The 23,464-nt window shown below is 41.9% G+C and overlaps 1 protein-coding gene across 1 annotated transcript in view; it reads right to left on the bottom strand.

Annotated features, from left to right (window-relative positions):
* Positions 1-3,226: 3,226 nt before the first annotated feature.
* CLCN1 (chloride voltage-gated channel 1) overlaps positions 3,227-23,464 on the bottom strand; it is a 38,255-nt gene continuing 18,017 nt past the window's right edge. Inside the window, exons 9-24 of the mRNA XM_066177284.1 lie at positions 23,235-23,360; positions 19,748-19,832; positions 17,101-17,202; positions 15,227-15,311; positions 14,688-14,837; positions 13,219-13,288; positions 11,801-11,911; positions 11,462-11,675; positions 10,614-10,747; positions 9,889-10,103; positions 9,663-9,768; positions 8,141-8,223; positions 7,341-7,379; positions 6,610-6,714; positions 4,651-4,737; positions 3,227-4,141 (exon numbers count right to left, since the gene is read on the bottom strand). Of these exons, the coding sequence (XP_066033381.1) occupies positions 3,752-4,141; positions 4,651-4,737; positions 6,610-6,714; positions 7,341-7,379; positions 8,141-8,223; positions 9,663-9,768; positions 9,889-10,103; positions 10,614-10,747; positions 11,462-11,675; positions 11,801-11,911; positions 13,219-13,288; positions 14,688-14,837; positions 15,227-15,311; positions 17,101-17,202; positions 19,748-19,832; positions 23,235-23,360 (2,102 nt within the window). The 3' untranslated portion in view covers positions 3,227-3,751. The remainder of the gene's footprint in view (positions 4,142-4,650; positions 4,738-6,609; positions 6,715-7,340; positions 7,380-8,140; positions 8,224-9,662; positions 9,769-9,888; positions 10,104-10,613; positions 10,748-11,461; positions 11,676-11,800; positions 11,912-13,218; positions 13,289-14,687; positions 14,838-15,226; positions 15,312-17,100; positions 17,203-19,747; positions 19,833-23,234; positions 23,361-23,464) is intronic.

The following is a 23,464-nucleotide window of genomic DNA, read 5'->3' as shown; positions in this document are numbered from 1 at the left end:
GCTGTGACTGTTTTTAATTATACCCTTCCTGGGTTTGGTCTGATTAGGCAAAGAGGGACTCTTCACTGGCTTAGCTGGTTAATGGTGGTCTTGTACTCTTTGGCCACAAAACACACACTTCTATACAGTATTTGCATAACTGGGCAGAAGGGGGTTGTTATTTTTTTGGACTCTGTCTCTCTGTTTCTGCCTGTACTAATTGTTTTTGTCCATAGGCTTAGAAAACTAGAATTTATTTAGTCTCAAATGATTAGGCAACCAAAAATGTTACTTTGTTGAGGCAAATCTTTCTTATTGTCCAGTAGTTCAGCTCCATGTGTTTTCTCCTTTATTCGGCTTATGGCCAAGTCTCTTAGGCTTGTCATACCTACCTAAAGCCCCACTTGTTGTCTTACCAACCATAAGTCTTCCCTGTTTTTTCAATTCTTTATATTGATGCATTTAAAAACAAGACTCTGCTTTCACCCTTAAGTGCCATGTGAAAGGAAGAGTTCAGTTTTTTGCTAGATGTGAATTTCTATGTGGATGGGAAGGCCTCACAGCTGGTACAAATTCTGGGGATATTTTGGTTTGAGAGAAAGAGATTTTTCCCTGTAGCTAATCAAGTCTGTGCTATTTGGATAGGATGGGAGATGCAGGTTTTAGAGTGACAGATCAGTGTGACTTCATTTGCTGGACAAAGGTTTAAAGTTTAAACTTTGAGGGGGCATAGTGGGATAGCCTGAGAGGGCACAGGCCTAAAGTTCCCATGACAAAGGTAGGCTTTGTATTATTTTACTGCACATTTTGCACCTATTAAGGTACTTGGCATCAGCTCAGTGAAGATTTTATTGATAAGATGAAAGCGGAAGCAACTTCAGCCTTTGAAAACCATCTTTGCAGGGTGTTTTGTGTCCCATCATGGCTCCTGATGCGTTTTCATGTATGAATACATGACAGTAAGGTGAGAAAGTGGTGCAGATGAATGCTGCTTCTGTTCCATGGGTGGAGGCAATACCTGGAATGGATCTTGAATAGTGTCTACAAAGAGCAGCAGTTGCACCCACCTTTCAGCTCCCCCCCAGAGAGCAATCCTGCTCTTCACAGTAGCCCAGGGACGGCGAAAGGCAATAGGAGTGATGAGGTACCTGTGTGTGCATGTGTGGGCACATGTGTGTTCTCTTGCAATCTCAAGTGATGAACCTCAAGAAGCTTTCCAGGTCAGCCAGTGTTTCACTCTGAGCTCCCCAAGCCTCTTCATGTACATCATTTTTGTTCCAGCTTCATCTCCCCCAGCTCACAATCTGTCTGTCATGACTCACACACTCACTGGCTTGGATTTAGACTCCCATCTGCGTTCTCAGCCAGTCACATCCCAGTTCTTCTGTAACATGCTGTAGGAGAAGTGTGGGACTGGAGCAGAGCATATATCTGTATTCAGGAGAGAAGAGGGGGAGGTGTACTGACTCCAGCCTCAAAGTTTCTCCTTGTCTCATCTGTCTCAGGGGAAGCATGTGCTTAAGCTGTAAAGTATAAGTCTGCACAGCAAGGCTGGGGTTGACTTGGAGAAACTCATCTTTCTTGAGTGTGCTTGGACCCTCAGACCAGATTTGGCCTCAGTGTTGTCACTCACTGAGTACTTATGATTTGTTAAAGGAATGTCCTTTCTCCTCTGCTTACACAAGGGACTATCAAAATTCCTTGAGAAAAAACAAACAAACAAAACAAAGTAGTTGTTTTGCCTCTTCCCTGCAGGCAGCAGAAGGTGACACAGAGGTAGTGGGGAGGCTGTGCTGATGCCTGGCAGACACAAAGGTGCCCCTCTGGTGGAGGCAAGCAGCTGTTGTGTGCAGGAGACTTGCCCTCCGATCACCACTGTCTCCTAACAAGGACAGGGCGGCTCCCGGGGGACAGACAATCATTCAGGCAGAGAAAGGCTGTCCCCAGTTAGCTTACAAAGAGTGATCTTGTGCCAGAAACAACAGACCTGGTGGGCTCTGAATTCCAGACAGCAAATACAAATTTCTCTCTCTTCAGGAGACTAGCGGGGAAGATTTCCTTCTACTTTAAGCTTATCACAGATCCTCCCACCCATAAGCATCATCAGAGAGGAATTGGTGCAAGGTCAATCCTTGGAATTAAAGCCAGGAGGGAATTTTCCTTTGGTGACTGGGTTAGAGGTAATGATATTTTTGACTTGCTCTTGAGACAGCTTATGGAAAATCACGTGTTAAAGTAGAACTGGTCACTCTAAGTTAGATAATGCTTTACTAATATCAGGAAGGGGAATGAGAATGTCCCCAAGAACATATTTTCAGTGCCTGGATTTCTTCTCTGTTGCTGATAAGTGGAAACACATCTAATAGGCTGCTTGGGACTGCATTTAAGTGCTGTGAGACACCAAAAATACAGTAGAAAGAGACATAGACCATTAGAAGAAGCTGCAGAATACACAGAATTTGGTTTTGCCTGTTTACTGAGAAAACCTCACAAGAGCAGTGAATTAAACAAAGCAGCATCTTACCTTTGGATGCCAAGGCTTTGCATGCATGACACGAACTGACAAGACATCTTTTTGCAAGATGCAGATCTGCTCCAGATTTAGAACTGGAATAGAGAGGGATGCTGCAGACAAGGGTTGAGGTCTCTGCTGTTAGTCACAACAGAGACAAGCTGGCAAAAGTGAGAGCTGGAATTCTCAGATCTGAGGTATGCAGAAATATGTGGAAAGTAGGCAGGGTAGAATTACCAGGAAAGAGAGCAGGAGTTTTCAGAAAGAAACCTGTTTTCAAAGTGTAGAAAATGTGTCTTCCCTCTGCTGTATTTCTTGGCAGCCTGCTAACACTCCATAATTTTTTTTTCTTGAGTTCTTGTATTTTAAGACTATAACTGTGGAAAATTGTGAACAGTGATTCAGAGAGACAAACACAGTTGTTTGAAATATAGGTACATATATGCTGTTTTACTCCTCTTCCCCCAGCACTGAGGATGCCCTCACTTAAATTTTTCCCATTCTGTTTCAAAATTCCAGAGATGATGGGAAAACAAAGAAGCTTTTCTTCCTTCAAGTGTTTTCTAAAGCCTTGGCTGTATTTGAGACAGGAGACATATACCAAATATTTTCCTCCCATCTGTGTTGTAGGGCATGGCTCAGCTATAGGACAGAGGAGAAGCTCCTAACTGCATCCCCATCCAGGAAAATCCCAGAGTAAAAATTGAGAAAGAATAAAAATGTTCTACATGGGAATGTTTGGGGGGGGTGCAAGATAAGAGCCAGTGGAAAGGAGCTGCAGCAGCATGGACAGGGTGGCAGTCAGAGGCAGCAGTATGCTTCTAGGCTGGAGGTCTGGCTGTGTTACACTGCTGCGTGCAGGCCTGGTGTGACTGGAAGGACGGCACCAGTGGCGAGTGAGAAGTAATACTCCTCGCCTTTCCACATGGGAGATGGACCCAGAGCATCCTGACTGTGTCCAGCAGTATCCATGTCCTGTCACAGTGTGCTCTGCCATGGCAGAAGCCTGGGCATTGTAAGCCTGCACTCAGGCACTTTGCAGTCCACATGTGACACCTGCACACACCCGAATAGTCCAGCAGCCTAACAGTCTGCACAGAGGGAAAGCATCAGAAGAAGGGGGCAGTCTGATGTCCCTCCTCCCAGCTGAATCATTCCTCTGTGGGGGTTGCAAAGAACATCCAAAAGCTTCTCTTTGAGGAGCAAACACAAGAAGACTGGCTCACTGAAGAGTGTGATGGGCTGCTGCCCTCACACCAGCTATAAGGGAACATCCTCATCTTCATCTTCATCCAGGTCAGTGGTGTATGGGTTTATGTCCTTGAGGATGTCTGAGATGTTTTCAGCAACTGGCCCTGTCAGCTCCATCTCTTCCAGCTCGGTATCCGTGGCACAAGCAGAGCTGGGGACTTCTCCCTCTTCCTGTGAGTGTGAGGGCTGGGGGGAGTGTGAGCCAGGGGGCAGAGGGCTCTCGGTGTCCAGGGCTGCTGCTGGCTGTGCTCCCACCTTGTCGTTGTCGTCCCGGCTCCACGCCTGGGCACCCTGCCCCACCTTACTGCTGATGGAAGTCCGGTTGATGTCCCGGAAACTGGCAAGGGGTGGTCGGAGACGGACCCCGGAGCGGGTGGAACCCTCTATTGCCTTCTGGAGCTGAAAAAAGGAGAAAAATTTCAAGAAAAAAATCCACGAAAGGGAAGCTCACCCTGCCCTACCCAGCAGAAGCCCATCTACTCCCCAGGGTAAAGGGATCACAAGTAGAGTCATAGCTCTACTTCTGGGGCCTGTGGAAATAATCTTTTAAACTGGTGATGTAATGAAAAATTCCGTGGTAAACAACAAATTCCACACCTCTTTCAGAAGCAATAATAGCCACTCAGTTAAGAGGGGCTATTAAGCCTCATTTAAGAGCCCTACACTTAAGAAAAATATGAACCTTCTAACATCCCTGGAAACAACACCTGCTGCCTCCTCTGAAATGCAGTCATCCATTCCTTTACGTGGCTTCCAAAGAGCTGACTCAGAATTCAGCACTGGATTGAAAATGTAGCACTTGCAGTAATATATATTTCCAGCTGGAACTTGCAGCACCTGTGAGTTACTGCAGTGATCCACAGGACACTTGCAGTTATTTAAGAGGATGGCAGAGGATCTGTACTCACCTCTTCCAAAGCCAACACTCCCCTCAGCTTCCCCATGCTGGTTACATAGGCGTGGGTGAGGCCCAGGAGTGAGAACAACGTGTGTGTCTAGGAGCAAAACCACAAAATGCCATTTCAGGGACTTTGGAAATGGGTAACACAGAACTTGTTGCTAGAGCTGGGACTCAGAATTTAGAAATCACAAAGACACAAAATTGTGCAGTTATCTCAGTGAGAAATTACATCTTCCCTTCTTCCCCTTTTGTATCTGCCAAATACTACTCTTAGCTGCTTCTGCTGTGCAGCCGTACTTGGGACTGTGCTGATGATAGAGAGCACGTTCTCAAGGTCATTCTTTTCCTGCATCTGGTGGAGATTCACATACAACACCCTGTGTTGTGCATTTGGAGACCTATGCAGGTTTCATTTTGGTGCTGCAAACTGAACTACCATATAGTAATATGTAAAGTCAAAAACTGCTTAGGTTATTTATTCCAGTGCTTTCCTTAACAATAGAGGATTTCTTTTTTTCCTGTCCTAGAATATTTTCTGTGAAAGCTTAAGCTTGTTGCTTCTTATCCAGTGCAGTGAGAACACTGAGAACAGGTTATTCCCTTTCTCTTATAAAGTCTCCTTGAAAGGACAGATATCACACTGCTATCAGTCTTCTTTTCTTCAGCCTAAATATACCCCATTATTTTACTATTATTCACAGATCTGGCTTTCTAAAACTTTCCACATTCTCAGTGCTCATCTCTGATATATTTCCAACCTCCAGGTTCCTGAAGCAGAGCTCTAGCTGGACTTTACCTTGGCTTTATATGAAATCATTCTGTCACAACTAATGTTAGACTTTTTTTTATTAGCATCATATGTGATACTGAATGTCATGTTCAAGTGTAAACTAGGAAAAATCTGATATCTCAAGAACAAGACATTTTACTCCAATGCAAAAGAAAACCAAACAAGTTAAATATAGTTTGGTCAAAATAAACTGTGATAATCTTGTCATTGTCAGTAGTCTCACATTTAGCTCTAACTGTGCATACTTCATATAGTTAGATAATTTATTTTTGATGGGGGGTTTTTGTGCATCTAAATTAAGTTGATTTGTCTGTTATTTCAGAGTTTCACACTTGCTCTTTTGTATGACAGGTACGAAACTTTCCCCATGGTCAGCCTTCAGGTATAATTTTTTGTAAGCCTATATTTTCAAAGATAAATGCTAGTGGTTTTCAGATGACTTCACCCACCCCTCCAAAAAACTCATCTGAACTATATGGTAGCCTATTCTTGTTTTGCTGAAGGATGAGATCTCAACAGTATTTAATTAATTTAGTACAAGGCCTATGCTGACCATTCACATTAAATGGGTATTGATGAAAGCATGCACAGTGCAATTCTACTTCAGTAGACTGCTTTCCCTTTCCACTGAGTGAAAGCCCAGTCCTGTCTTCCTCCTGACATACAAGGATTGCTTTAATCCCCAGTCATCCTATGCTGACTCCAGGTGTTGCATGATCCACCTTCCTCTTTCCTTGTGCTTCAGTTCAGTGATGAGCCTGTGACACAGGCAGACTCTACACCCTGACAGAAAAACACCCTGAGAAATCCAGGAGTGCTCATTCCAGTGCTGCACACTGACAGGGCAGAGCGTAAATCTCAGTCTAATGCCTCAGCAGCAAGGCACACAATGCTACTGTTAATGTAGCAGGGGTTTTTTTTGTTGTTGGTTTCTTTTTTTTCCAAAAGCCTTTTTAATAAATGGACTCAGACTTCTTATCACAAAGCCTTTCATTTTGCAGGAGATTGGAGGTATACACAGAAGATTACAGGAACAAGCTCACTTCTTTAGCTTGATGTGAAAGTGGCTGGTGATAGTACTTGTAGGTGGTGGCAAGGAGAAGAAATAAGTCATAGACTGGACTTGGAATGAGTGGAGAAAAATGATGTATGCCTCAGGGAGACATCTGCACTCACCTTGTGCAGAGAAGTTCTCTCCACCAGTTGGAAAGGGGAAGGATCTACACGGCAGCTGTCAAAGCACACGTTCTTGTTCAGCTCCTCCTGTTCCCAAGCATCTATCTGACACAGGAAAAAAGAGGAATCACTCTTACAGCTACCTGCAGCATTGCTGTCTTGTGTACCCAAACTAGTCCCCTCCTCCAGTTAACGCTTCTTCCTTCCTATGTACATCATTCATCCTCTCCATTATATCTCACCCCTCAAGTTTCCCATCCCTTTCTTGTCAGATGTCAAGTTCCTGTGGAAACAGGGCAATTCAGAGATTCCCTGAAAAGATGAGAGTTTTGTTTTTTCCGTCTTAAAGAGGGAGTGAAGATCTTTAGCTTTCCTTTCTGAGTGCATCTTCCCCTTGTCTTTGCAAGATAATTGATCCATTGTGTAAGAAATGAAGGAACAATATGGGCCCACAGAAAGATTTAGATGAGGGGGCACCTGTGGAGGCCTCTAGTTCAAAACCCTGCTGCAGCAGGGATGACTTCAAAGCTCGATCAGATTAGTCAGAGTCTTACCAGCACATCTAGCCAATCTCTTCTCTTATGGGTGAGACTTGCCCACTCCAAGAAGAGCATTACTTTGGCTATGGCTTTATCTAGCAATCACTGAGGTTCCTGGAGTATTGTAAGCGATAGGAAATGGGTAAAAGAAACACTCATGTAGCCTCGCCCCGTTTTTGCACCTGGTCTTACCTCTTCTGGTGTCATTGTCTCAATGACTTCCACTGGCTCCTGTAGGAGAAAACACTGTTCAGGACAGCCAAAGAACCCACAGTTTCACGGAGTACAGAAAGGGAAAATCTGCACAGCCTCCTCACCCCATGTGGTCCCCTTTGTGTTCCAAATAGTGTATTACCAAGTGCTTAGATTTGCTTTATACTCATCCATTATACGGTGTACTCTGCCCTTGCTGTGCTTCCCTTGCCAATGACAGTTCACCATGGAGTTCTGGGGAGCAGTTCAGGTGCCTAAACATGGCCATCTAATGCTGACCTAGATGCTCTCAGGATATCCCACGTGGCGTCCAACCACTGCTCTGGAGTGGGTGGGTCTCCTGTAAGCTCTGTCTGTTATCCCCAAACCCTGTGCAGGTGTGTCAGATAACCAAGGGCATTTAACATGGCAAGAGCCAAAAGCTTTTTTTTTTCATTTTTCTCCATCTGTCCAAAGCTGTTTGCCAAATGAAATAGAACTGCACTTTATTGCAGGTTAGCCAAAATATCATTAATTTTTTCCCTGAGAAAAGGTGCCCAAACTCAATCATGATGGTAACCTGACACTGAGCACAGGTGACTCTTTAGGAAGATGCACATTCCTTTACAGTAATCACACCCTTTCTCCTTGGAGGGAGTTCCCCACTGATGCTGTCAGAGTTCAGGATCACAGTTGTGTCTATGCTTTAGCCAAATGCTGAATGTCTCAAGTAGTAGTTTTGAGTTCCATTGCATTCCCTTCCTTCTTCAGGGTACTACCAGGCTCTCTGTAGCCCTAACCTGGATGGTGCTCTCTGTTTCATGTGGACGGCTGCAATGGCACAAGAGCTGCTGGATCAGTTGCCTCAGACTTCTGAAACTACCTGAAGGATGAGAACAAAAACACGTGGATAAGAGAGAAGAACAAGAGAGAGACAAAAATACAAAGCCCCACTGATTGCATCCTCCTACCCAAGGCAGGCTGGGAAATACTGTGAGGGACACGGTAGAGCTGAGCTGGTCACAGTCTGGCATTCAGTTTGTAAGATGGTGTCTGGGACATTCCAGAATGAATATTCCCATGCAACAAAACATATCAACAAACTGGATGTGAGAGGTGCCAAGGGGTGAGGAGTCCGTGGGTTCTGTCAGCAGTGAAATGATGGGAATAGAAAAGACCAGAATTGTACTCCCAGGCAGGGAGGTAGCAAAGAGGAGGAGACAGGGCCTGGTGCTGTTGTGAACAAGGCTGTGGAGGAAGTTTGGTCAGAAACAATGATAGCTGTGAGCCAAACTAAAAAAAGAAAAGAAAGGTCTCATGAATTCACTCTTGTTCCACTTCCTCTTGTCATTCCTGGGTCACTCAGTTCTAGCTTCACAGAAAATGTTTCACATACTGTCCTTGTTTTCATATGTGGTTGTTTTTCTGCTTTGGTAAGATAGGTGGATGTCTGCCCCACCACTCCATTGCTCTGGAAGCATAATGTGGATTTTTCTATGCCTTAGAGGTTTAGTCATACATGAGGGGTGTTAATGAACCAGAATGTGCTATATGCTCTACATTACATGTAATGCTGGGGCGCCTAAAAGCACGAGCTAAAACCCTATCCTCTACTCATTCTCAAGACTGGGTTATGTCTCTGTGCTTACTCACTCTCTGCATATTTCAGGACGCATAAAGGATAAAACCAACCCACCATCCTGCCTCAAATATACATGATAAATGAATCAGAAATGAGTATGAGTACAATCTTGAAAGCAAAGCTAATACAGGCTGGAGTGTGACACAAAAGAACACAATACATCAGTGTCCATCATATTAATGCAGCTGAATCAAAGAGATGCGTGTCCAAGGGAGGAACCTTTCAGTTTTGGAGATGTCTGAGCAACAGCCTGAGCTACTCAAAAACTTAGTGCAGGTATTTAGCTCTCAGGCTGCTTTCCCCAGGGAGATTCATTCACATGCTGAAGGAGCCAAGAGGTGGGACTGTTCCCTGCCGACTCTACAGAAAATGTCCAAGGAGTTGTTATTGCAAAGAATGGAGTGGGAAGACAATGAGAGGCCATCCTTAGTGGGTCTGCTTGTGCTGTGCTCTCTGAGGGATCATAACAGAAGGTTACTCAATCCCAGAAGGTATTTCCAGGTATTACACTAATGTTGAGGTGCACTAACAAAGTGTCTTTCATTCAGGAACAGCAGAGAAAGCTCCTTCTCTTTGTCTCTGGGAAACCAGCACCTCACACATGCAGGTACACAGAGTTAGCATGAAAGCTTCCCCAAGCTGGCTAGGATGAGTTTGAGCCATGACAGAAGTTACCATACCTGAGTGTTGCTGGGGCTCCAAGGTTTCAGGCATTTGTTTAAGAGGACTTGTTGGGCCATTTGGCTCCTCTGGGTAGCTGGGAGTGGGACTCGGAGGCCGAGGCAGCTGTTAGGGAAAGGAGAGAAAATAAAGTCCACCTTATGCCATTCATTTCTCAGCTTCCTCAAATGCCTAACTGCTTCTAAGCAGTCTCTGTGTTGCAGTCTGTCCACTTCTCTCCCTCACCTCTCCCTTCTCATCTGTATCCTCATCCTCATCGACATAAGCAAAAGATTCGTGCTGCAGCTTTGGCAGGTTTGCCCAGGGTCCATTGTAGGGTGCCTCATTCAGCTTCTGCTGCCTTTCTCTGTTGAGGAGCCGTCGCCGCTCTGGGCTCAGGTGTGTCTGGAGCAGAGCCTGCAGTTCCAATCGCTCCACAGACCCCAGGAGGATCATGGTGTCTGCACAGCACAGAGCAGGGAAGCCATTAAGCCACCTCAAGGCTTTGAAGGTCCCCTTCCACACATCACCCCTTCCTCCTTCCAGCTGCTCAGGCTCCAAGTGCTCGGGCTTGTACGATCCAGAGCTGTACAAGAGTCATCGAGTAGCCCTGTGGTGGCTCCTAGGCTGTAGGGCTGTGGGAAGGGACCTTGCTGTCCTAAGCCGTGCCACCCCAGGCAAGCTCTTGGCTCATCCAGGATCCCAGGAGGGCCCTGTTGTCACAGTTCAGTCTGTAGTCTTCCCACATACCTCCCCTACGTGCTGGATCTGCTTCATTGCCCACACTCCAGCTTACCTGTCTGGCCAGCTGAAACAGCTGTCTGCCATACATCATCCACAGTGGGACATTCTTAGGATTTATTTTTTTGTGTGGTAGGTCACACTGCCTGCTTCACACCATGTAATTTGAAAGCTAGTTTCCCCAAGCTGAGACAGTCTTCAGGAAGGACCAGTTTCTCCACATTGCTTACCTGGTGAGTCCACCAAAGGCAAGTATTTCACTGTGGTGCTTTGGAGTACTTCTTGTAAGTCTCGGTATTTACAGTTGGAGGAAACAAATTTCACATCTTGGACCATAATATCCTCAACAAAGATATTGTATTTGCTGTGAATTTATGGATGACAAGAGGAAGAGTTAGCATATTAAAAATGTCAAGCACATAAATTCCCTGAAGAAATACCTAAATGACCACTCCTTGAAAAAGTGCTCAAAATACAGCTGCCAAATGATCTTCTGGGAGAGTAAACAGAGGACTTTCCAAGAGGATAAATACAGATTAACTGGATTTCCATTATAGTTGTATTCCACTGTTACCCCTCACCATAAAATAGTCACATGTATACATATATGTATAGATGATTTTTTTATATACATACCTCTGTGTATGATACATACTAGAGAGAGGAAGACATTTATAGGAATAACTGAGTTTTGATTCAAGTAAAATATCCAAATAAAGTATTTTAAACATTTTCTGGGGAAAAAATACCCAAACCCCTAAATTTAGATAAACGAGACTCCTGATTTTTAAATTTTTAAGCTGAAGCAATTTGGAAATATTAATACAAATTCAGTAACATTGCAGGTCATTCCAACTTTTGCTTTTAGTGAAAAAAAGAAGAGGACTTTTCTCCATTTTTGTGTATGAAACCTAATTCTACTCCAACACTTGTTTTTTCTTACTGCAGGCCTATTCTGCCTTTTTAATTCCTTTGTAGTCCTGAACCCTTTTCATAACCTTTTATTCCTCTGTGGTCTTAACCCTTTCCTGCTTTATTTCTTTGCCACTCCCTCTTTCCACCTGTTTTGCTACTATACCTTATGTGATTCCAGCCCAGGTCTGGCAGGTAGGGTAACTTCTTCACCTGGATGATGCTGTCGTAGAGGCTGGGCTGCAAACTCTGTGCCACCATGTTGGCAAGGATGACAGCCACCATCATGGGCAGAATGTGGGAGATCTGACCCGTCAGCTCAAAGCAGATGACAGCGGTGGAGACTGTGTGGCTCACCGCTCCTGTCAAAGCTGCTGCACCTTTCCCAGGTAGGAGAAGGAATAGGGGGAGGAGAAGACTGTCATATAGAAACAGCATGCCATGTCAAGCAGGAAGATTACAGCAGTGGGGCCAGGTGAGGAAAAAGGAAGACATGGAGGCTCACCAATGACAGCATACCCTCCAGGTAAGATTTGATAAAGAATGTCATCAAAGAGGATCCCGTTGGGAAAAAGCGATGCCATGATTTCCCCAATGAGACGTCCAAATGCAGCACCTGAAAAATATCACTGACAGTTATTAACATTTAAGGAACATCTGGTCTGTGCTGTGCTGCTGTGCTGGGCAATCACTTGGATATTTTCTAACAGAAACTAAGTCAAAACTTATATTAAAATGACACTGGTAACTAAAGAGTAGTTCTCAGTTGCAAAATACAGAAGTTAGACTCCAAGAGGAAAAAGGGGTACTAAGACTGGTAAATACAGCTGACCCCTGGACACACCACTTGGGCACACCAGGCACAGCAGTGGCTATGATTCCCAGGCTGGAGCACATATTTTCAGACTGTGTACAATGTTGGTCCAAATCACAGTTTGAGGCCCTTTAGACTCTCATTCTGTGAATGTCTAAACATTAGAATCACAGCTTACAGAAAAGTTTTTGTGGGAAGGGACTTCTGGAGGTCTTGTTCTGACCTATGTTAGAAAAGGGCTAATTTCAAAGTGAGATGGAGTCACCCATGTCTTGTTGAGACAGATTTTACAAGTCTGCAAGGATCTGTCTCTTGGATTGGTGGACATAAAATGGCACAGTGTTCCAGAATTGTATCCAAAATGCTGAATGCATAGAAAGAAACAATTTCTTTGCATTGCTATCTAGGTCTTTTCCTAACAGAGCCTTGATGTTGGTTAGCCTTCATCACTGCAAGGACATGGTACTGCCTCATGTTCAGTTGCTGCCTGCCAGAACTCAGAGGTCCTTAGAGCACCCTGTTTCATTTGACAGTTGTGGGTACTTAATGCTGAATGTCACGTTAGACTGTGTAGTTCAGTCTAACACAGCCTCTCCTTCTTAACATTAGCATCATATTCTTTTTAATTTATATTTTGTTATTGGAATTAAAACCAGTTAAAAGTTAATAAACTTTTTATGTTATCGCATTTCAGTCAGAAGATGGAAGTAAGTGGTAGATTACATTGTGGGTACTAGTTTTGAGGTTATCTCTTCTGGCTGGCTTTCAGGGGTGAAAGGATCAACTACTATTATTTGTAGGATGGAATTTTCTCTGTGAATGAAGAGGTATAGAGATTAGAAGGCCATGGCTCAGCATGTCTCCCCAAGTATGGCTTTCCTTCTGTAAAAGGGTAGGGATTGCCTACTTGGAGTCTGGTTTCAGGGGGTTGAGGAAATGTCAAAAGCAGAGACCCAGAGGCTGGTCTGTGGAGTGCTAATCAGGTTGTCACAGACATCAAGTGATGACTCCTCGTACAGCAGATGAACCCTGCGGGGTGTGTAGGCAGTGTCTCTCCTATTCTCTCCACCTGTCAGATCAATATGCTGCAAAACAAAATTGAAACTCACCTAATACGAAAACAGGCATGAAGCCTCCACAGGGGATTGGCATCGTGGTGGCAATAACAGCCATGCAGAACTAGAACAGAGGCAGAGGGTGCAGTTGTTACTGAGCAGCAGTAGCATTTCCTGCTGCCCCACTCTGTGCCCAGCCTGGCTGCAGAGACCAGAAAACTGCTGAGGTGTAGTACTGTTCACTGAGCTCTGTCTTTGCAGTGCCCAACCTGTACAAATACAGCTGAAAACTGACTATACTGCAGTGGAGAATCAGAGTCAAAATAGCAGTTCCTTGTTTATGTGGTCTATCCCAATGCTGAATATATCCAGAAGAAAATCAAGAGCAGTCATCCAGTGAGTAGAGAAAGCCTTTAGTAGGACAGTGCCAGTGTTTCTAGTGACTGAGGGTACAGCTCTTCCAAAGGCAAACAGATGGACTCAGGACTGACATACCCTGTAGTCCACTCCCCTTTTCTTCAAGTAAACAAGACCTTTTCTGCTTGGTACACTGTAATAAGAATTATGACAGAAGGAGAACCCTTAAATGCTTGTCAGAAATTTAAGAGAGTGTTTTGCTTTAGGTGGAAACAGTTGTGTCAATCAGTCATTGATAGCTGTTCTTAACTGAAATTTTCAACAGACATTGCAAGGTGGCCTCAGCTCTTCAGCCCCTTTGCAAAAAGTAAATAATAAAAGAATTAGCACCTACTCTATGATATTTGTATCCTTTTATATATATATATATATATAAAATGTATATATATATTTAACCTCCTTCTTGCTATTTCATTTTGAACATTGGAATATGATGTTTTCTTCTTTCAAATGTCTTTTTTTTTTCCTCTATCCTGTGTCAATTACACAGCTGATCGTTTCAGAGGCTGAACAATTGCAACTTCTACAGACCATGTCAGCTCAGAATTTTTAATTTGCTGTTGCTTTCTGGGAAGTGAGCAAAACTGTTTCCAGCTTCATTTCTCCATCAAGTTTTGATGGACTGCTAACAAATCCTTGAACCTCGTACATCTATAGATTGTGCTTACATATTCTTATTTGTCTCCTATCTGAAGTCAGGAATTTCAAATAGACTGTATCAGACTTCATTTAGATCAAACATAAATTATCTGACAGCTTTTTTAGTCAAGTATTTATTTTTGTGAAACTTGAGAAATCTTTCCTGATTTAGTCTTCTCTACCAGCTACTATACAGTGGATACCAAAGGTCATTCAGCAGGATGAGTGAGGAGAATGACTTTCTTCTTGAAAGCAGAAAAGACCACTAAATTAAGGAAACTATTCACTAATAATTTTGGTCATTCAAGGTGGACAAACATCACATCAGAAGATGTAGGAATCCATTTCAGCTGTAGTGCTTCATTCAATACCCAGCTACTCCTCACTGGCACTTCACAAACAGCTTTACGAAAGGGAAGAACATTCAGTCTGAGTGGAGAAGGGTTATGGTGAGCTGGGCTTCCTACCTTCACGAGGAAGAAGAGCAGGATGATGACAAAGACGTTGACTTTAGGATGGATCCAGGCAGCCGATTTCCCTAGGATCTGGGTGTCCCCATGGTGTTTGATCCAGGTATAATTATCAAACAGAGTGCTGATGGCTTCCCGTGGCATCAGCTAAACAGCAAAAAACCAGTTATGTGTCATGAGATTAGATGGAGTAAATATTCTCTCCATTACAAGGAAGCAGAGAAGATTTTTATTGTGGTAATTCATGACTATGGAACTTAATTCACATTTTTAATCTTCAGAAAGAGAGATAGAACTTTACTCAAACAGGTGAAAAGATAACTACTTGAACACATGGAATAACATCTTCCTTGTTATTTCCTAGAAGAGTGGACCTTTTTCAAGTTTTCTATGAAGGAGGTAGCAGAGATCATATAGTGCCTCCTCAGTCCAAACTCCTCCCATATTGTTCTTCCCTTTTCCCTGACACGAGGTTATTAGGGCAGAGAATGTTCCAAAGAACTGCACAGGATTGGTAATACACTCTCCAGTCTCACCTCTCCTGCCATGAACTGCCCAAATCCATGAGGAAAGGTCACAGATGCTATACAGAAGGTTATAACCGCAGGGTATATCAGTCGGCTGTAAAGAAAGGAAGTTATTACAAATATGGCCTCACTTTCTGTTCCTGTAGCACCATCACTTCAGGACTAGGAATGCTATTTCTGTGAAGCCTCTCTGCATTTGTATCCATTGCTTTGGAGTGCTGTTACCAGCGGTTTAATGCCCTGCTCTGTAAGGGTGTGTGCTACACTGCTCCACTGATCATCATAATTCATAGAGTTCACCTGTCAGCAAGACCCTTTTTCCTATCAGAATTAATATAATAGGAGGGATGGAGGAAGAGAGGGATGTACAACATGCACAAACTTGAACATGTAGGAGAAATGTGTGTTTGCAGTGATGTGTTGACTTATTGTCAAAAGCCACTACTTTTCTCATTTGTCCTGATTATGGCAGTCTTGCTTCTTCACCCCCCATGCAATGTATCCTGGCCTAGTGGATTTAAAGGCAGGGGTTTTTTTTCATTTCTGCAGGCACCCCCTGGTGCATTAGTTCTTATGGGGAAAACTGCTTCTCTTTCCACTGGATTGCTGACTGTCACAATTTTTGGGAAAATGTCCTTGGTAGCCAGTGTGTCTAGCAGCATCAGGCCAGTGGGACACAGCAGGACAGAGGCCGAAGCCATATGTGTTTTTCTGCTGCTGTGTCCAGTCCTGGGGTGGGTGTCTGGGTAAACTGTGACACTTCACAAGCACTAGGACAGCATGAGCCTAAACTGCTTCCACATGCTGGACTAATCCTGTCATGTGTCCTTGGCAAGTTACTGTTTCCCGCAGGAAGCATTGGCTGAGATTTAGGAAGACAAAATAAAACCTTTAATTTGTTTCAGTCTAAGAATCTCAAAAATTCTGAGAAATCAGTGAAAAGTAAATTCCCACTTTTCAGGCATTGCTCTACTTCTCTATTAACTTGATTTGATAGCCCTGCTGCTGTTTGTGGGTAAGAATACATGATGAAGAAAGACAAGTTTTCTTCCACATAAGAAATTAAGTTAAACTTCTGTTTATCTAGTGGTTTTCTTCTGGTCAGGCCTGCAACTTGATAAGAAATAAAGTCCTCCATGCCTCTCAACTTCAAAAATTCTTATAGTATCAAATTTTTTCTATAAAGAGACTGAAGACATTTACAGCTGGCCACGATTTCTTGTTCAAGTTATAAACTTCAGAGGTTAGGACTTTATTATAGAGGAGAAAACAGTATCTTCAAGTGTCTTGTAAAATGTATTGTCAAGACTTTTATTTCATTTTGCATTTCTCTTCCATGCTGCATTTCACACCATTTGGTTACTATCAGTTTCAGCTTTTGGTTCATAAGAATGGAGCACATTCCTTACATTTTTTGCCAGCACTTTGCTTTAAAAACAAACATATATTTTAGAAACATACTTAGATTTCAGCTGTTAGATTCCAGTTTTCCTGAAATATAAATAATGTTGAATTTTTCACAGATCCTAAACAACCCAAACAAACCAGAAACAGCATGATTTTAAGAAACATAATTATTGACTTTCTAATTAAAAATATTTTCTGTTCAATGGATAGTTTGCCTTATCTTCTTAACAAATATTGCAGAGTCTCCCTTCCAAATCAAGAAGCTATTGGAGGCTGATCAAAAAGAAAATCCAATGCAGGAAAAATTCTCTTGATGGTTGCAGAGATCTTACTGTTATATAGAAGCCCGTTCTCATATTTTTACTATCTTACATATGAAATAGGTCTACTGTCTTCAAGAAAGCTTTTGCTACTATCCAATGTCAGTGGGGTGTAAGAATCTGGTCCCTAAAGAGAATATCTTCACAAGCACTCACTGTTTGGTGAGAAACTGGCTCAGAACTTTATGACGTCGGATGCCCAGGACCACTTGGCGATTGAGATAAACAAAAAAAGCTCCAAGGAATCCAGAACATATGCTAAAATGGAGAAAAAGAAATAAAATCATGCCAAACAACAGATAATACACAAACCATCAAGCAAGAACATGAGTTTAAGTGCTTTAGTCTTCAACTGCTTGTGAAGTCTTTTGAATGTCAGCTAGAAGATTACTCCTACTGCAGCTCATTTGAAGATATTGACTCCCTGATGAAAGGGTAAGAAATTATCTTAGACCTCTGTCATGCACACTACCATTTCACCAATTTTCTCTTGCTGGGAGGGGAAAATCTATAAAATAATCTATAAAAAAAGACTGACAGTTCTCAGTGGAGGCTCATGAAGAGCAACCAGGCAAAGACCAGTACTGTCAGAACTTAAACATCTGGTTGGAACAGAAAATAGTAAAAATGAAGGGAATTTTAAGTCTGATTCAGTAAAATTATACGCCTACAACAATTACTAATAGTAATAGGAACTCTTGTGCCTAAAGCGAAGTATATCATCTCTATGATGCTAATCACTTAGGCTTATGCTCCTGATCTTAATTAAGTAAGAAAAAAAGTGTAGTTGTCTGGGAGTTGGTGTGATCCTTAGGCTCTGTAGCTTAATGAGGCTTGGATAAATAGGGCCTAATACTTGAACATGAAAAAAAAAAGAAAGGAAGAGTGAAAAAAGACTGTTTTTAGAATTAGTAAGGGAAAGCCTTATTTTATGTGGCAAGTAATTAACCCACATAATACTGAGGATAAACATTTAATATTTTAATTCTATTGATTTCTAAAATTAATGAACTTTTGCTTTGTTATAAGTTATGCATGCTTTTGCCAAATCTCATTCAATGATTAATTTAGTATACTTAAAAAATTGTACGTTGAAAATAATCCTGCTTTATCATTTAAAAGTTGCACAGAAACACGTTTAAACTAAATATAAAGTAGTTTTTTCACATACAAACATGTTCAATGAATTAATCTTAAATATTTTAAGCCAGCACTGATTAGAACAGTGTTTAAAGTAGACCAGTCCCTTAGGCAATATAAGCCTAAAGACTGCACAGTCAACTCAATTGCTCTACAATACTTTATATTAAAATATAGATCTCTCCATTCATGTCTATCAATTTATCAATAAACTGGAAGTGGTCCTTCTGTATAGATTATGCAAATTAACATTTGCTGACACGAATCAGATCTGCCTGTTGGTAGTGCCTGTCCTATCTGAAAGTGAAGAAATATGTTGGGTAGAAAGAGTTCAACTTTGAGACTTCATGTTAGGAGAATTTAGAGCATTCCAAGTCGGCATCAGGACTTTATCCAAGACTATCCAAGCCTTTGGGGTTGTTTTTTTATTTTGAAGACCACATTGGACACCCAGGCATTTGGAAGCATTTTTCATTTGTCATATATTCCTTTCCTAGCCTACATGCAATGCTGAAAAAAGCCAGCTCTCTCAACTCTGTCCAAAATATAGTGACAAGAAGTTTTGCATTCTAACAACTAGCTGTAAAATCACAAGGATTACTTTTTTCCCTGCCAATCTAAACCAACAGATTCCTCCAAGTTCATTAAGCAAGTCTGTCCGAGGGGAAGAACAAAGTGAATACATGTTACTAGCAAAAGCTCCTGTGTATTCACAGATTTTTCAATATATCTGATGTCTTCAAAAAACCTCACTTGATTTCATATTGAAGTAAATTAGTAGGAGGGAAACCTACTAAACTAGGCTGGAAAACCTCAAGTATGTTTCTAGTCTTGGATGCAGGTCTTGCAACAGAATATGTTCGTAACACCAGCACAGGCATTTGTTCTGACAGTGGATTCCCTTTGTTACTGCTCTGCAGTGATTTCCCTGGAGCCTCCCTCAAGCTCTAACCAGAGGTGCTTCCCCTCAGTAATTCCAAACTCATTTTTTCTCTAGTATTTCCCAATTTTCATTTTTCTTAAGTTCATTCTTTCATTTCCTCCAAATTAACCATTATTCTCACTGAATCCAATTACGGTTGGTTACCCTTGTTACCGCATCGGGTATACCAACCTCTCTCAGAAATGACAATCGTTCTGAGCTTGTGAAAAGGAAACTTCAGGTTAAACCTTTTGTTCCATCTTTGTCACATGAAAAGGCCATACTTGTTGGATCAGTTCATTTCCGGATAATGCCAAAACAGTTAAAGGGCCATTCAGTAAATCTATTCCCGGAACTTTGACCAAGTTAGACTTACTGGTTTTTTGGTGGTTTTTTGTTTGTTTGTTTGTTTGTTTGTTTGTTTGTTTTTTGTTTTGTTTTGGTTTGGTTTGGTTTGTTTTGGTTAGGTTTTTGGTGTTTTTTTTTACCTCTGAGCTTAATTTCTGAATAAGATATATGGAAAGGAAACAACAAACACCTTAATAATACTCATATTTCTTTCCTTAGCCATTTTGATACATGGGCACCATTTCTGAAGGAAGAATTCCAACAAATAGAAGCCTTATTTGCAACAACCAAAGTGACTAAAATTGATGTATGTAACTATTTGGCAGAAGAATTCCTAACACAGGTCATATTGTAACCTTTGTAGAGCAAGGTCTCAGTTTCCTGGGAACTTACCCTATAATAGCAAATGCTGGCAGCTCTTGCAGATCAAAGGGGAAATCCATACGGAAGTTTGTTCTGAACAGGGCTGTGATGGTAACTGAGAGAAATGAAAGGTGGAGGAGGAAAGAAAATAATGAGGTGAGAAGTTAAATGCAATAAAAGCTAGGGGTAGGGTCAAGGATACTGGTTTATACATGCTCGAGTGTGATTTCTTGACATTATATACATTATTACAGATTGGCAGAGTACTCTGATTTAGGTTCTATTTTTGAGCACTTGTAACCCTAGCACTCTAGATGGTCTAGGTTTGCTTTCAGAGAATCTATGCATTATTTTTAGCTACAATCCCTGACTTTTTAAGGGGTTTTCTTTTTCCTTCTTGTCTTCTACCATCCATACACGATAAAAGAAAGTTCTTCCTGTTACTCTTACTTACTGAGAGGTCTCTTTGCTGAGGCAGGCAGTGCCTGCATATCTGAAGAAACTGTATCCCTTCTCACAGTTGTAATTGCCTTCCAGAAACAAAACTCAGACCTTCACTGAAGTTACAGCTTCAAAATTTTTGACTGGTACCAAAATAATGAAAGGCTTAGAAATCAGAGATGGAAAAGATCAGCTAAGCCCCATCTTCACCAGCTGACCCTTCCTGGTAGTGCTGCTCTGCTACAATGAAATGTTGAAACCTGAGCTGCTTTTGTCTGGAGGTGCCTTATTGTGTGAAAACAGTAAACATCTGTATGCTAACAGGTGAAGGATAAATTAGCAATTTGATACAGAGTGGAAGTGCTGCTGAATGAGGATGGATATAAATCCCGAGTTTCCCTGGATGAAGGAATTACTTGTTCAATGAAGAAATGAAAGAAGCAGTGAAAATCTAGCCTATGATAATAACAGGAAGCATTAAGTACTTGTTATTTGGTCAGACAGAACTAGGTTTAGAGTAGTAATTTAATGAGGTCTCAATGGGTTACATTACCTAAGATAGCTAAGCCTAAAACTGTATTCTGCTATCCAAATTGGGAAGATCTTGCTCCCTGTCTCTTCCCCTGTTCCTTCCCTCCCGGCTGTACTATTGTTCTCCTCTCCCATCGGGCCCACTCTGACACTTCACAGCCTTCTCTGAGTTCCTTTGCCTCATTAAAACCTGCCAGAAAACCTGTCTGCTCTTTCCCTGGATTACTCCTCTGCCAGGGAAGTGAGTTGAATTGAGGGGAACAACAAACACAGAGATGGCACCAGGGAGGGTTAGAGGAGCAGTCAGGGATGGAAGATGGTGAAAAGCAGAGTGTCCTCGTTTTTGTTAGATCAGCCCGAAAAAGGGATCATCTCAATTCAGTTTTAGGAAACAGATAGTCCAAGCCACTGAATGGCAGAGCATTAAAAAGTGAACTCATTTTCAAAGAGTTTTGCTGCAGGGTGGCTAAGATGACCAGAGGAAAGGAAAACAGTCACAGCATTTAGTCTGGGTCCCTCTTGGTTCCATCTCTACTCCCACAGGACAGAAAGAGATTCCACAGAGAGATTCATCCCACCTGTCTGCATCCTCTTTCCTGAGTGATTAAGCCATCCTGAAACTGAATGTCTAAGCCCTTTTCTCTCCATTGGCTATAAACTGTGCTAGTTTCAAGTATCTGTCCAATTCTGACAAAGATAGAAGTAAAAAGGAATAGGAAAGTAGTTAATGTGAAAATCTACTTAAAAATAGATTTGAACTTTAAGATAACACCAAGCCATGTGTAGAAGGAACCAGAAGGAGCAGGAGGAAAGCAGGGCATGAAATCCTATGGCAAATAAGATGAAAGTCTGGGACATGGTAAAACAGAAATCCTGCAAATTGCAGAACTCCAGCCTTCCATGACTGGCAAAGAGGGGCTCAAGCTGCAGCAGCCAACCAGAGTGGTTGGCAAATAACCAAATGTTATTTGGAAAGGACAGATAATAGTGTAAAGCCAGCCAACAAAGCCATGAGTATCAAGAAACCAGCAAAGATTCCGTGGGTCTAAGAAATAAAATAATTTTGGTGAGATGCTACACAACTTATTTGCATCTGTCATTCTGATGTGATCGCTTCCCTACCTGTTTCTTCCTGGTAGCAGGCATAATAGAAAAACCTTACATGAACAGAGACTGAAAAGACCGGGTGTGTAACTTCTGAAGGGAAATAAATGAGCAAGAAAAGACATGAAAGACAAGTTAAAGCAGACATGATAAAAGATCATAAAATAATGAATGACTTAGCTAGAGAGAAGTTCCGAGTTTCTTAATACAAGGACAAGGAGACTGACAAAACAAAGAAAACACAGAACTGTGAAAAGGAATGATTTTTCATAGCTGGTTCAATCATGGAACTTTTTAACCCAGACAGTCAATGAAGAAGAACTTAAGGAGCCATTAATATGGGTATTAAAGCTGTCTGGATGATTTTGAAGAAGGAACAGGAGTCAAGATGTTTCAGGATTAAGCTAATTTCTAGTGATTTGAAATTAAACTAATTTCTAGTGATTTGAGAGACCAACAAGGAGTCAGAAAAGACAAAGTGAAGGACAGGAAATTATCTCCTGTTATCTGTCTTTGAGTTTCTTATATTTTTCTCTGAAAAGAACAGAAAGACATGAGATTTGAAGTTTTTTTGTGACAGACCCAATGGTTTAGATACCCCTCACTTTTAGGCAGTTCTACACAAAGAAAGATGGAATCATGTTCAAATAGAAAGTGTAGTAATTTTCTATGTTCCAGAGAATATTCAAACCTGGCAAAAATCCAGCCCTCTGAAGTCAAGAGAGATACGTTACAGCAGTTTTAAGTAAGTAAACTGCCAACATGGGGCCCAATAAAACAGATGTAATTGTAAGAATAAAATATAAAGGTATTATAAGGAAGAAGTTTAGGTAGAAATGGCAGGCTTTAGCACCGAAACTCTATTCACACAGTGGCTGAGATGCTGTCCTGAACAGGCCTGACTTGTATAATTTCTGTCTGCAACAAATGTCACCCTCCTGCTTTTCAGTTACTTGAGACTCTTTATTTTTTCAGGATCTTCAGTCAGATCCTACCAATCCTGTACTCTCCTAATCATTTAATCATCTCAATTTTCTCAACTATCTGTTTTTACTCAAGAGGTGACCAAAGCAGGCCATAAGTTTTCCAGCAAGGATTACATCCTCCATGATGGCATATCTCTGTGTTTGCAGCCTGGATGCCATTCTGAGTAGAGGCAAAAAAATCCCACCTCAGGGGGACTTTTGCTTGCTGAGGACTCCATATACTGTCATTTATCAGTTAGATACACCCCAGCTTCTCCTAGGAATAGGTTGAGCTGGACAACTGACAAGATGACAAGACACCTCCCTTTCTCCTTCCCTCTGTGCTGCTGGGAGTCATGTGTTGCGGCAGAAGTTTCAAGCATCATAAAAAACATTGTGGTTTGGAGAAAGATGGAAAATAATGCATTAGCAGATCAACTTTTGTACAAAGAGAGCGGGAATGGCTCTTAGCTTACCCGCATCCTTGTTCCAGACAGCAAGGACTCGGAACACGAAGGCACTAAAGGTAGCTGCAAAGAAGCCTCTCCAATAATTGCGCACAGCAAAGTAAGTGGAGGTGACCTCGATGCTGAAAAGAACCCCTAGAAAGAGTTGGAAAAGGAGCAAAGTTAAAATAATAAGTGTACTGTTAGAAGCAGGAGGAGGATTCTAAATGGCTTTCTAGAGCAGTGGTCTCCACACTTCT

The sequence above is a fragment of the Chamaea fasciata genome, unplaced genomic scaffold (assembly GCF_029207755.1).
Source record: "Chamaea fasciata isolate MVZ Bird 193981 ecotype frontalis unplaced genomic scaffold, bChaFas1.0.hap1 SCAF_2, whole genome shotgun sequence".
Classification (NCBI taxonomy): domain Eukaryota; kingdom Metazoa; phylum Chordata; class Aves; order Passeriformes; family Sylviidae; genus Chamaea; species Chamaea fasciata.
Note: the sequence above shows the minus strand (reverse complement) of the source record. Positions and strands in the feature narration are given on the sequence as shown.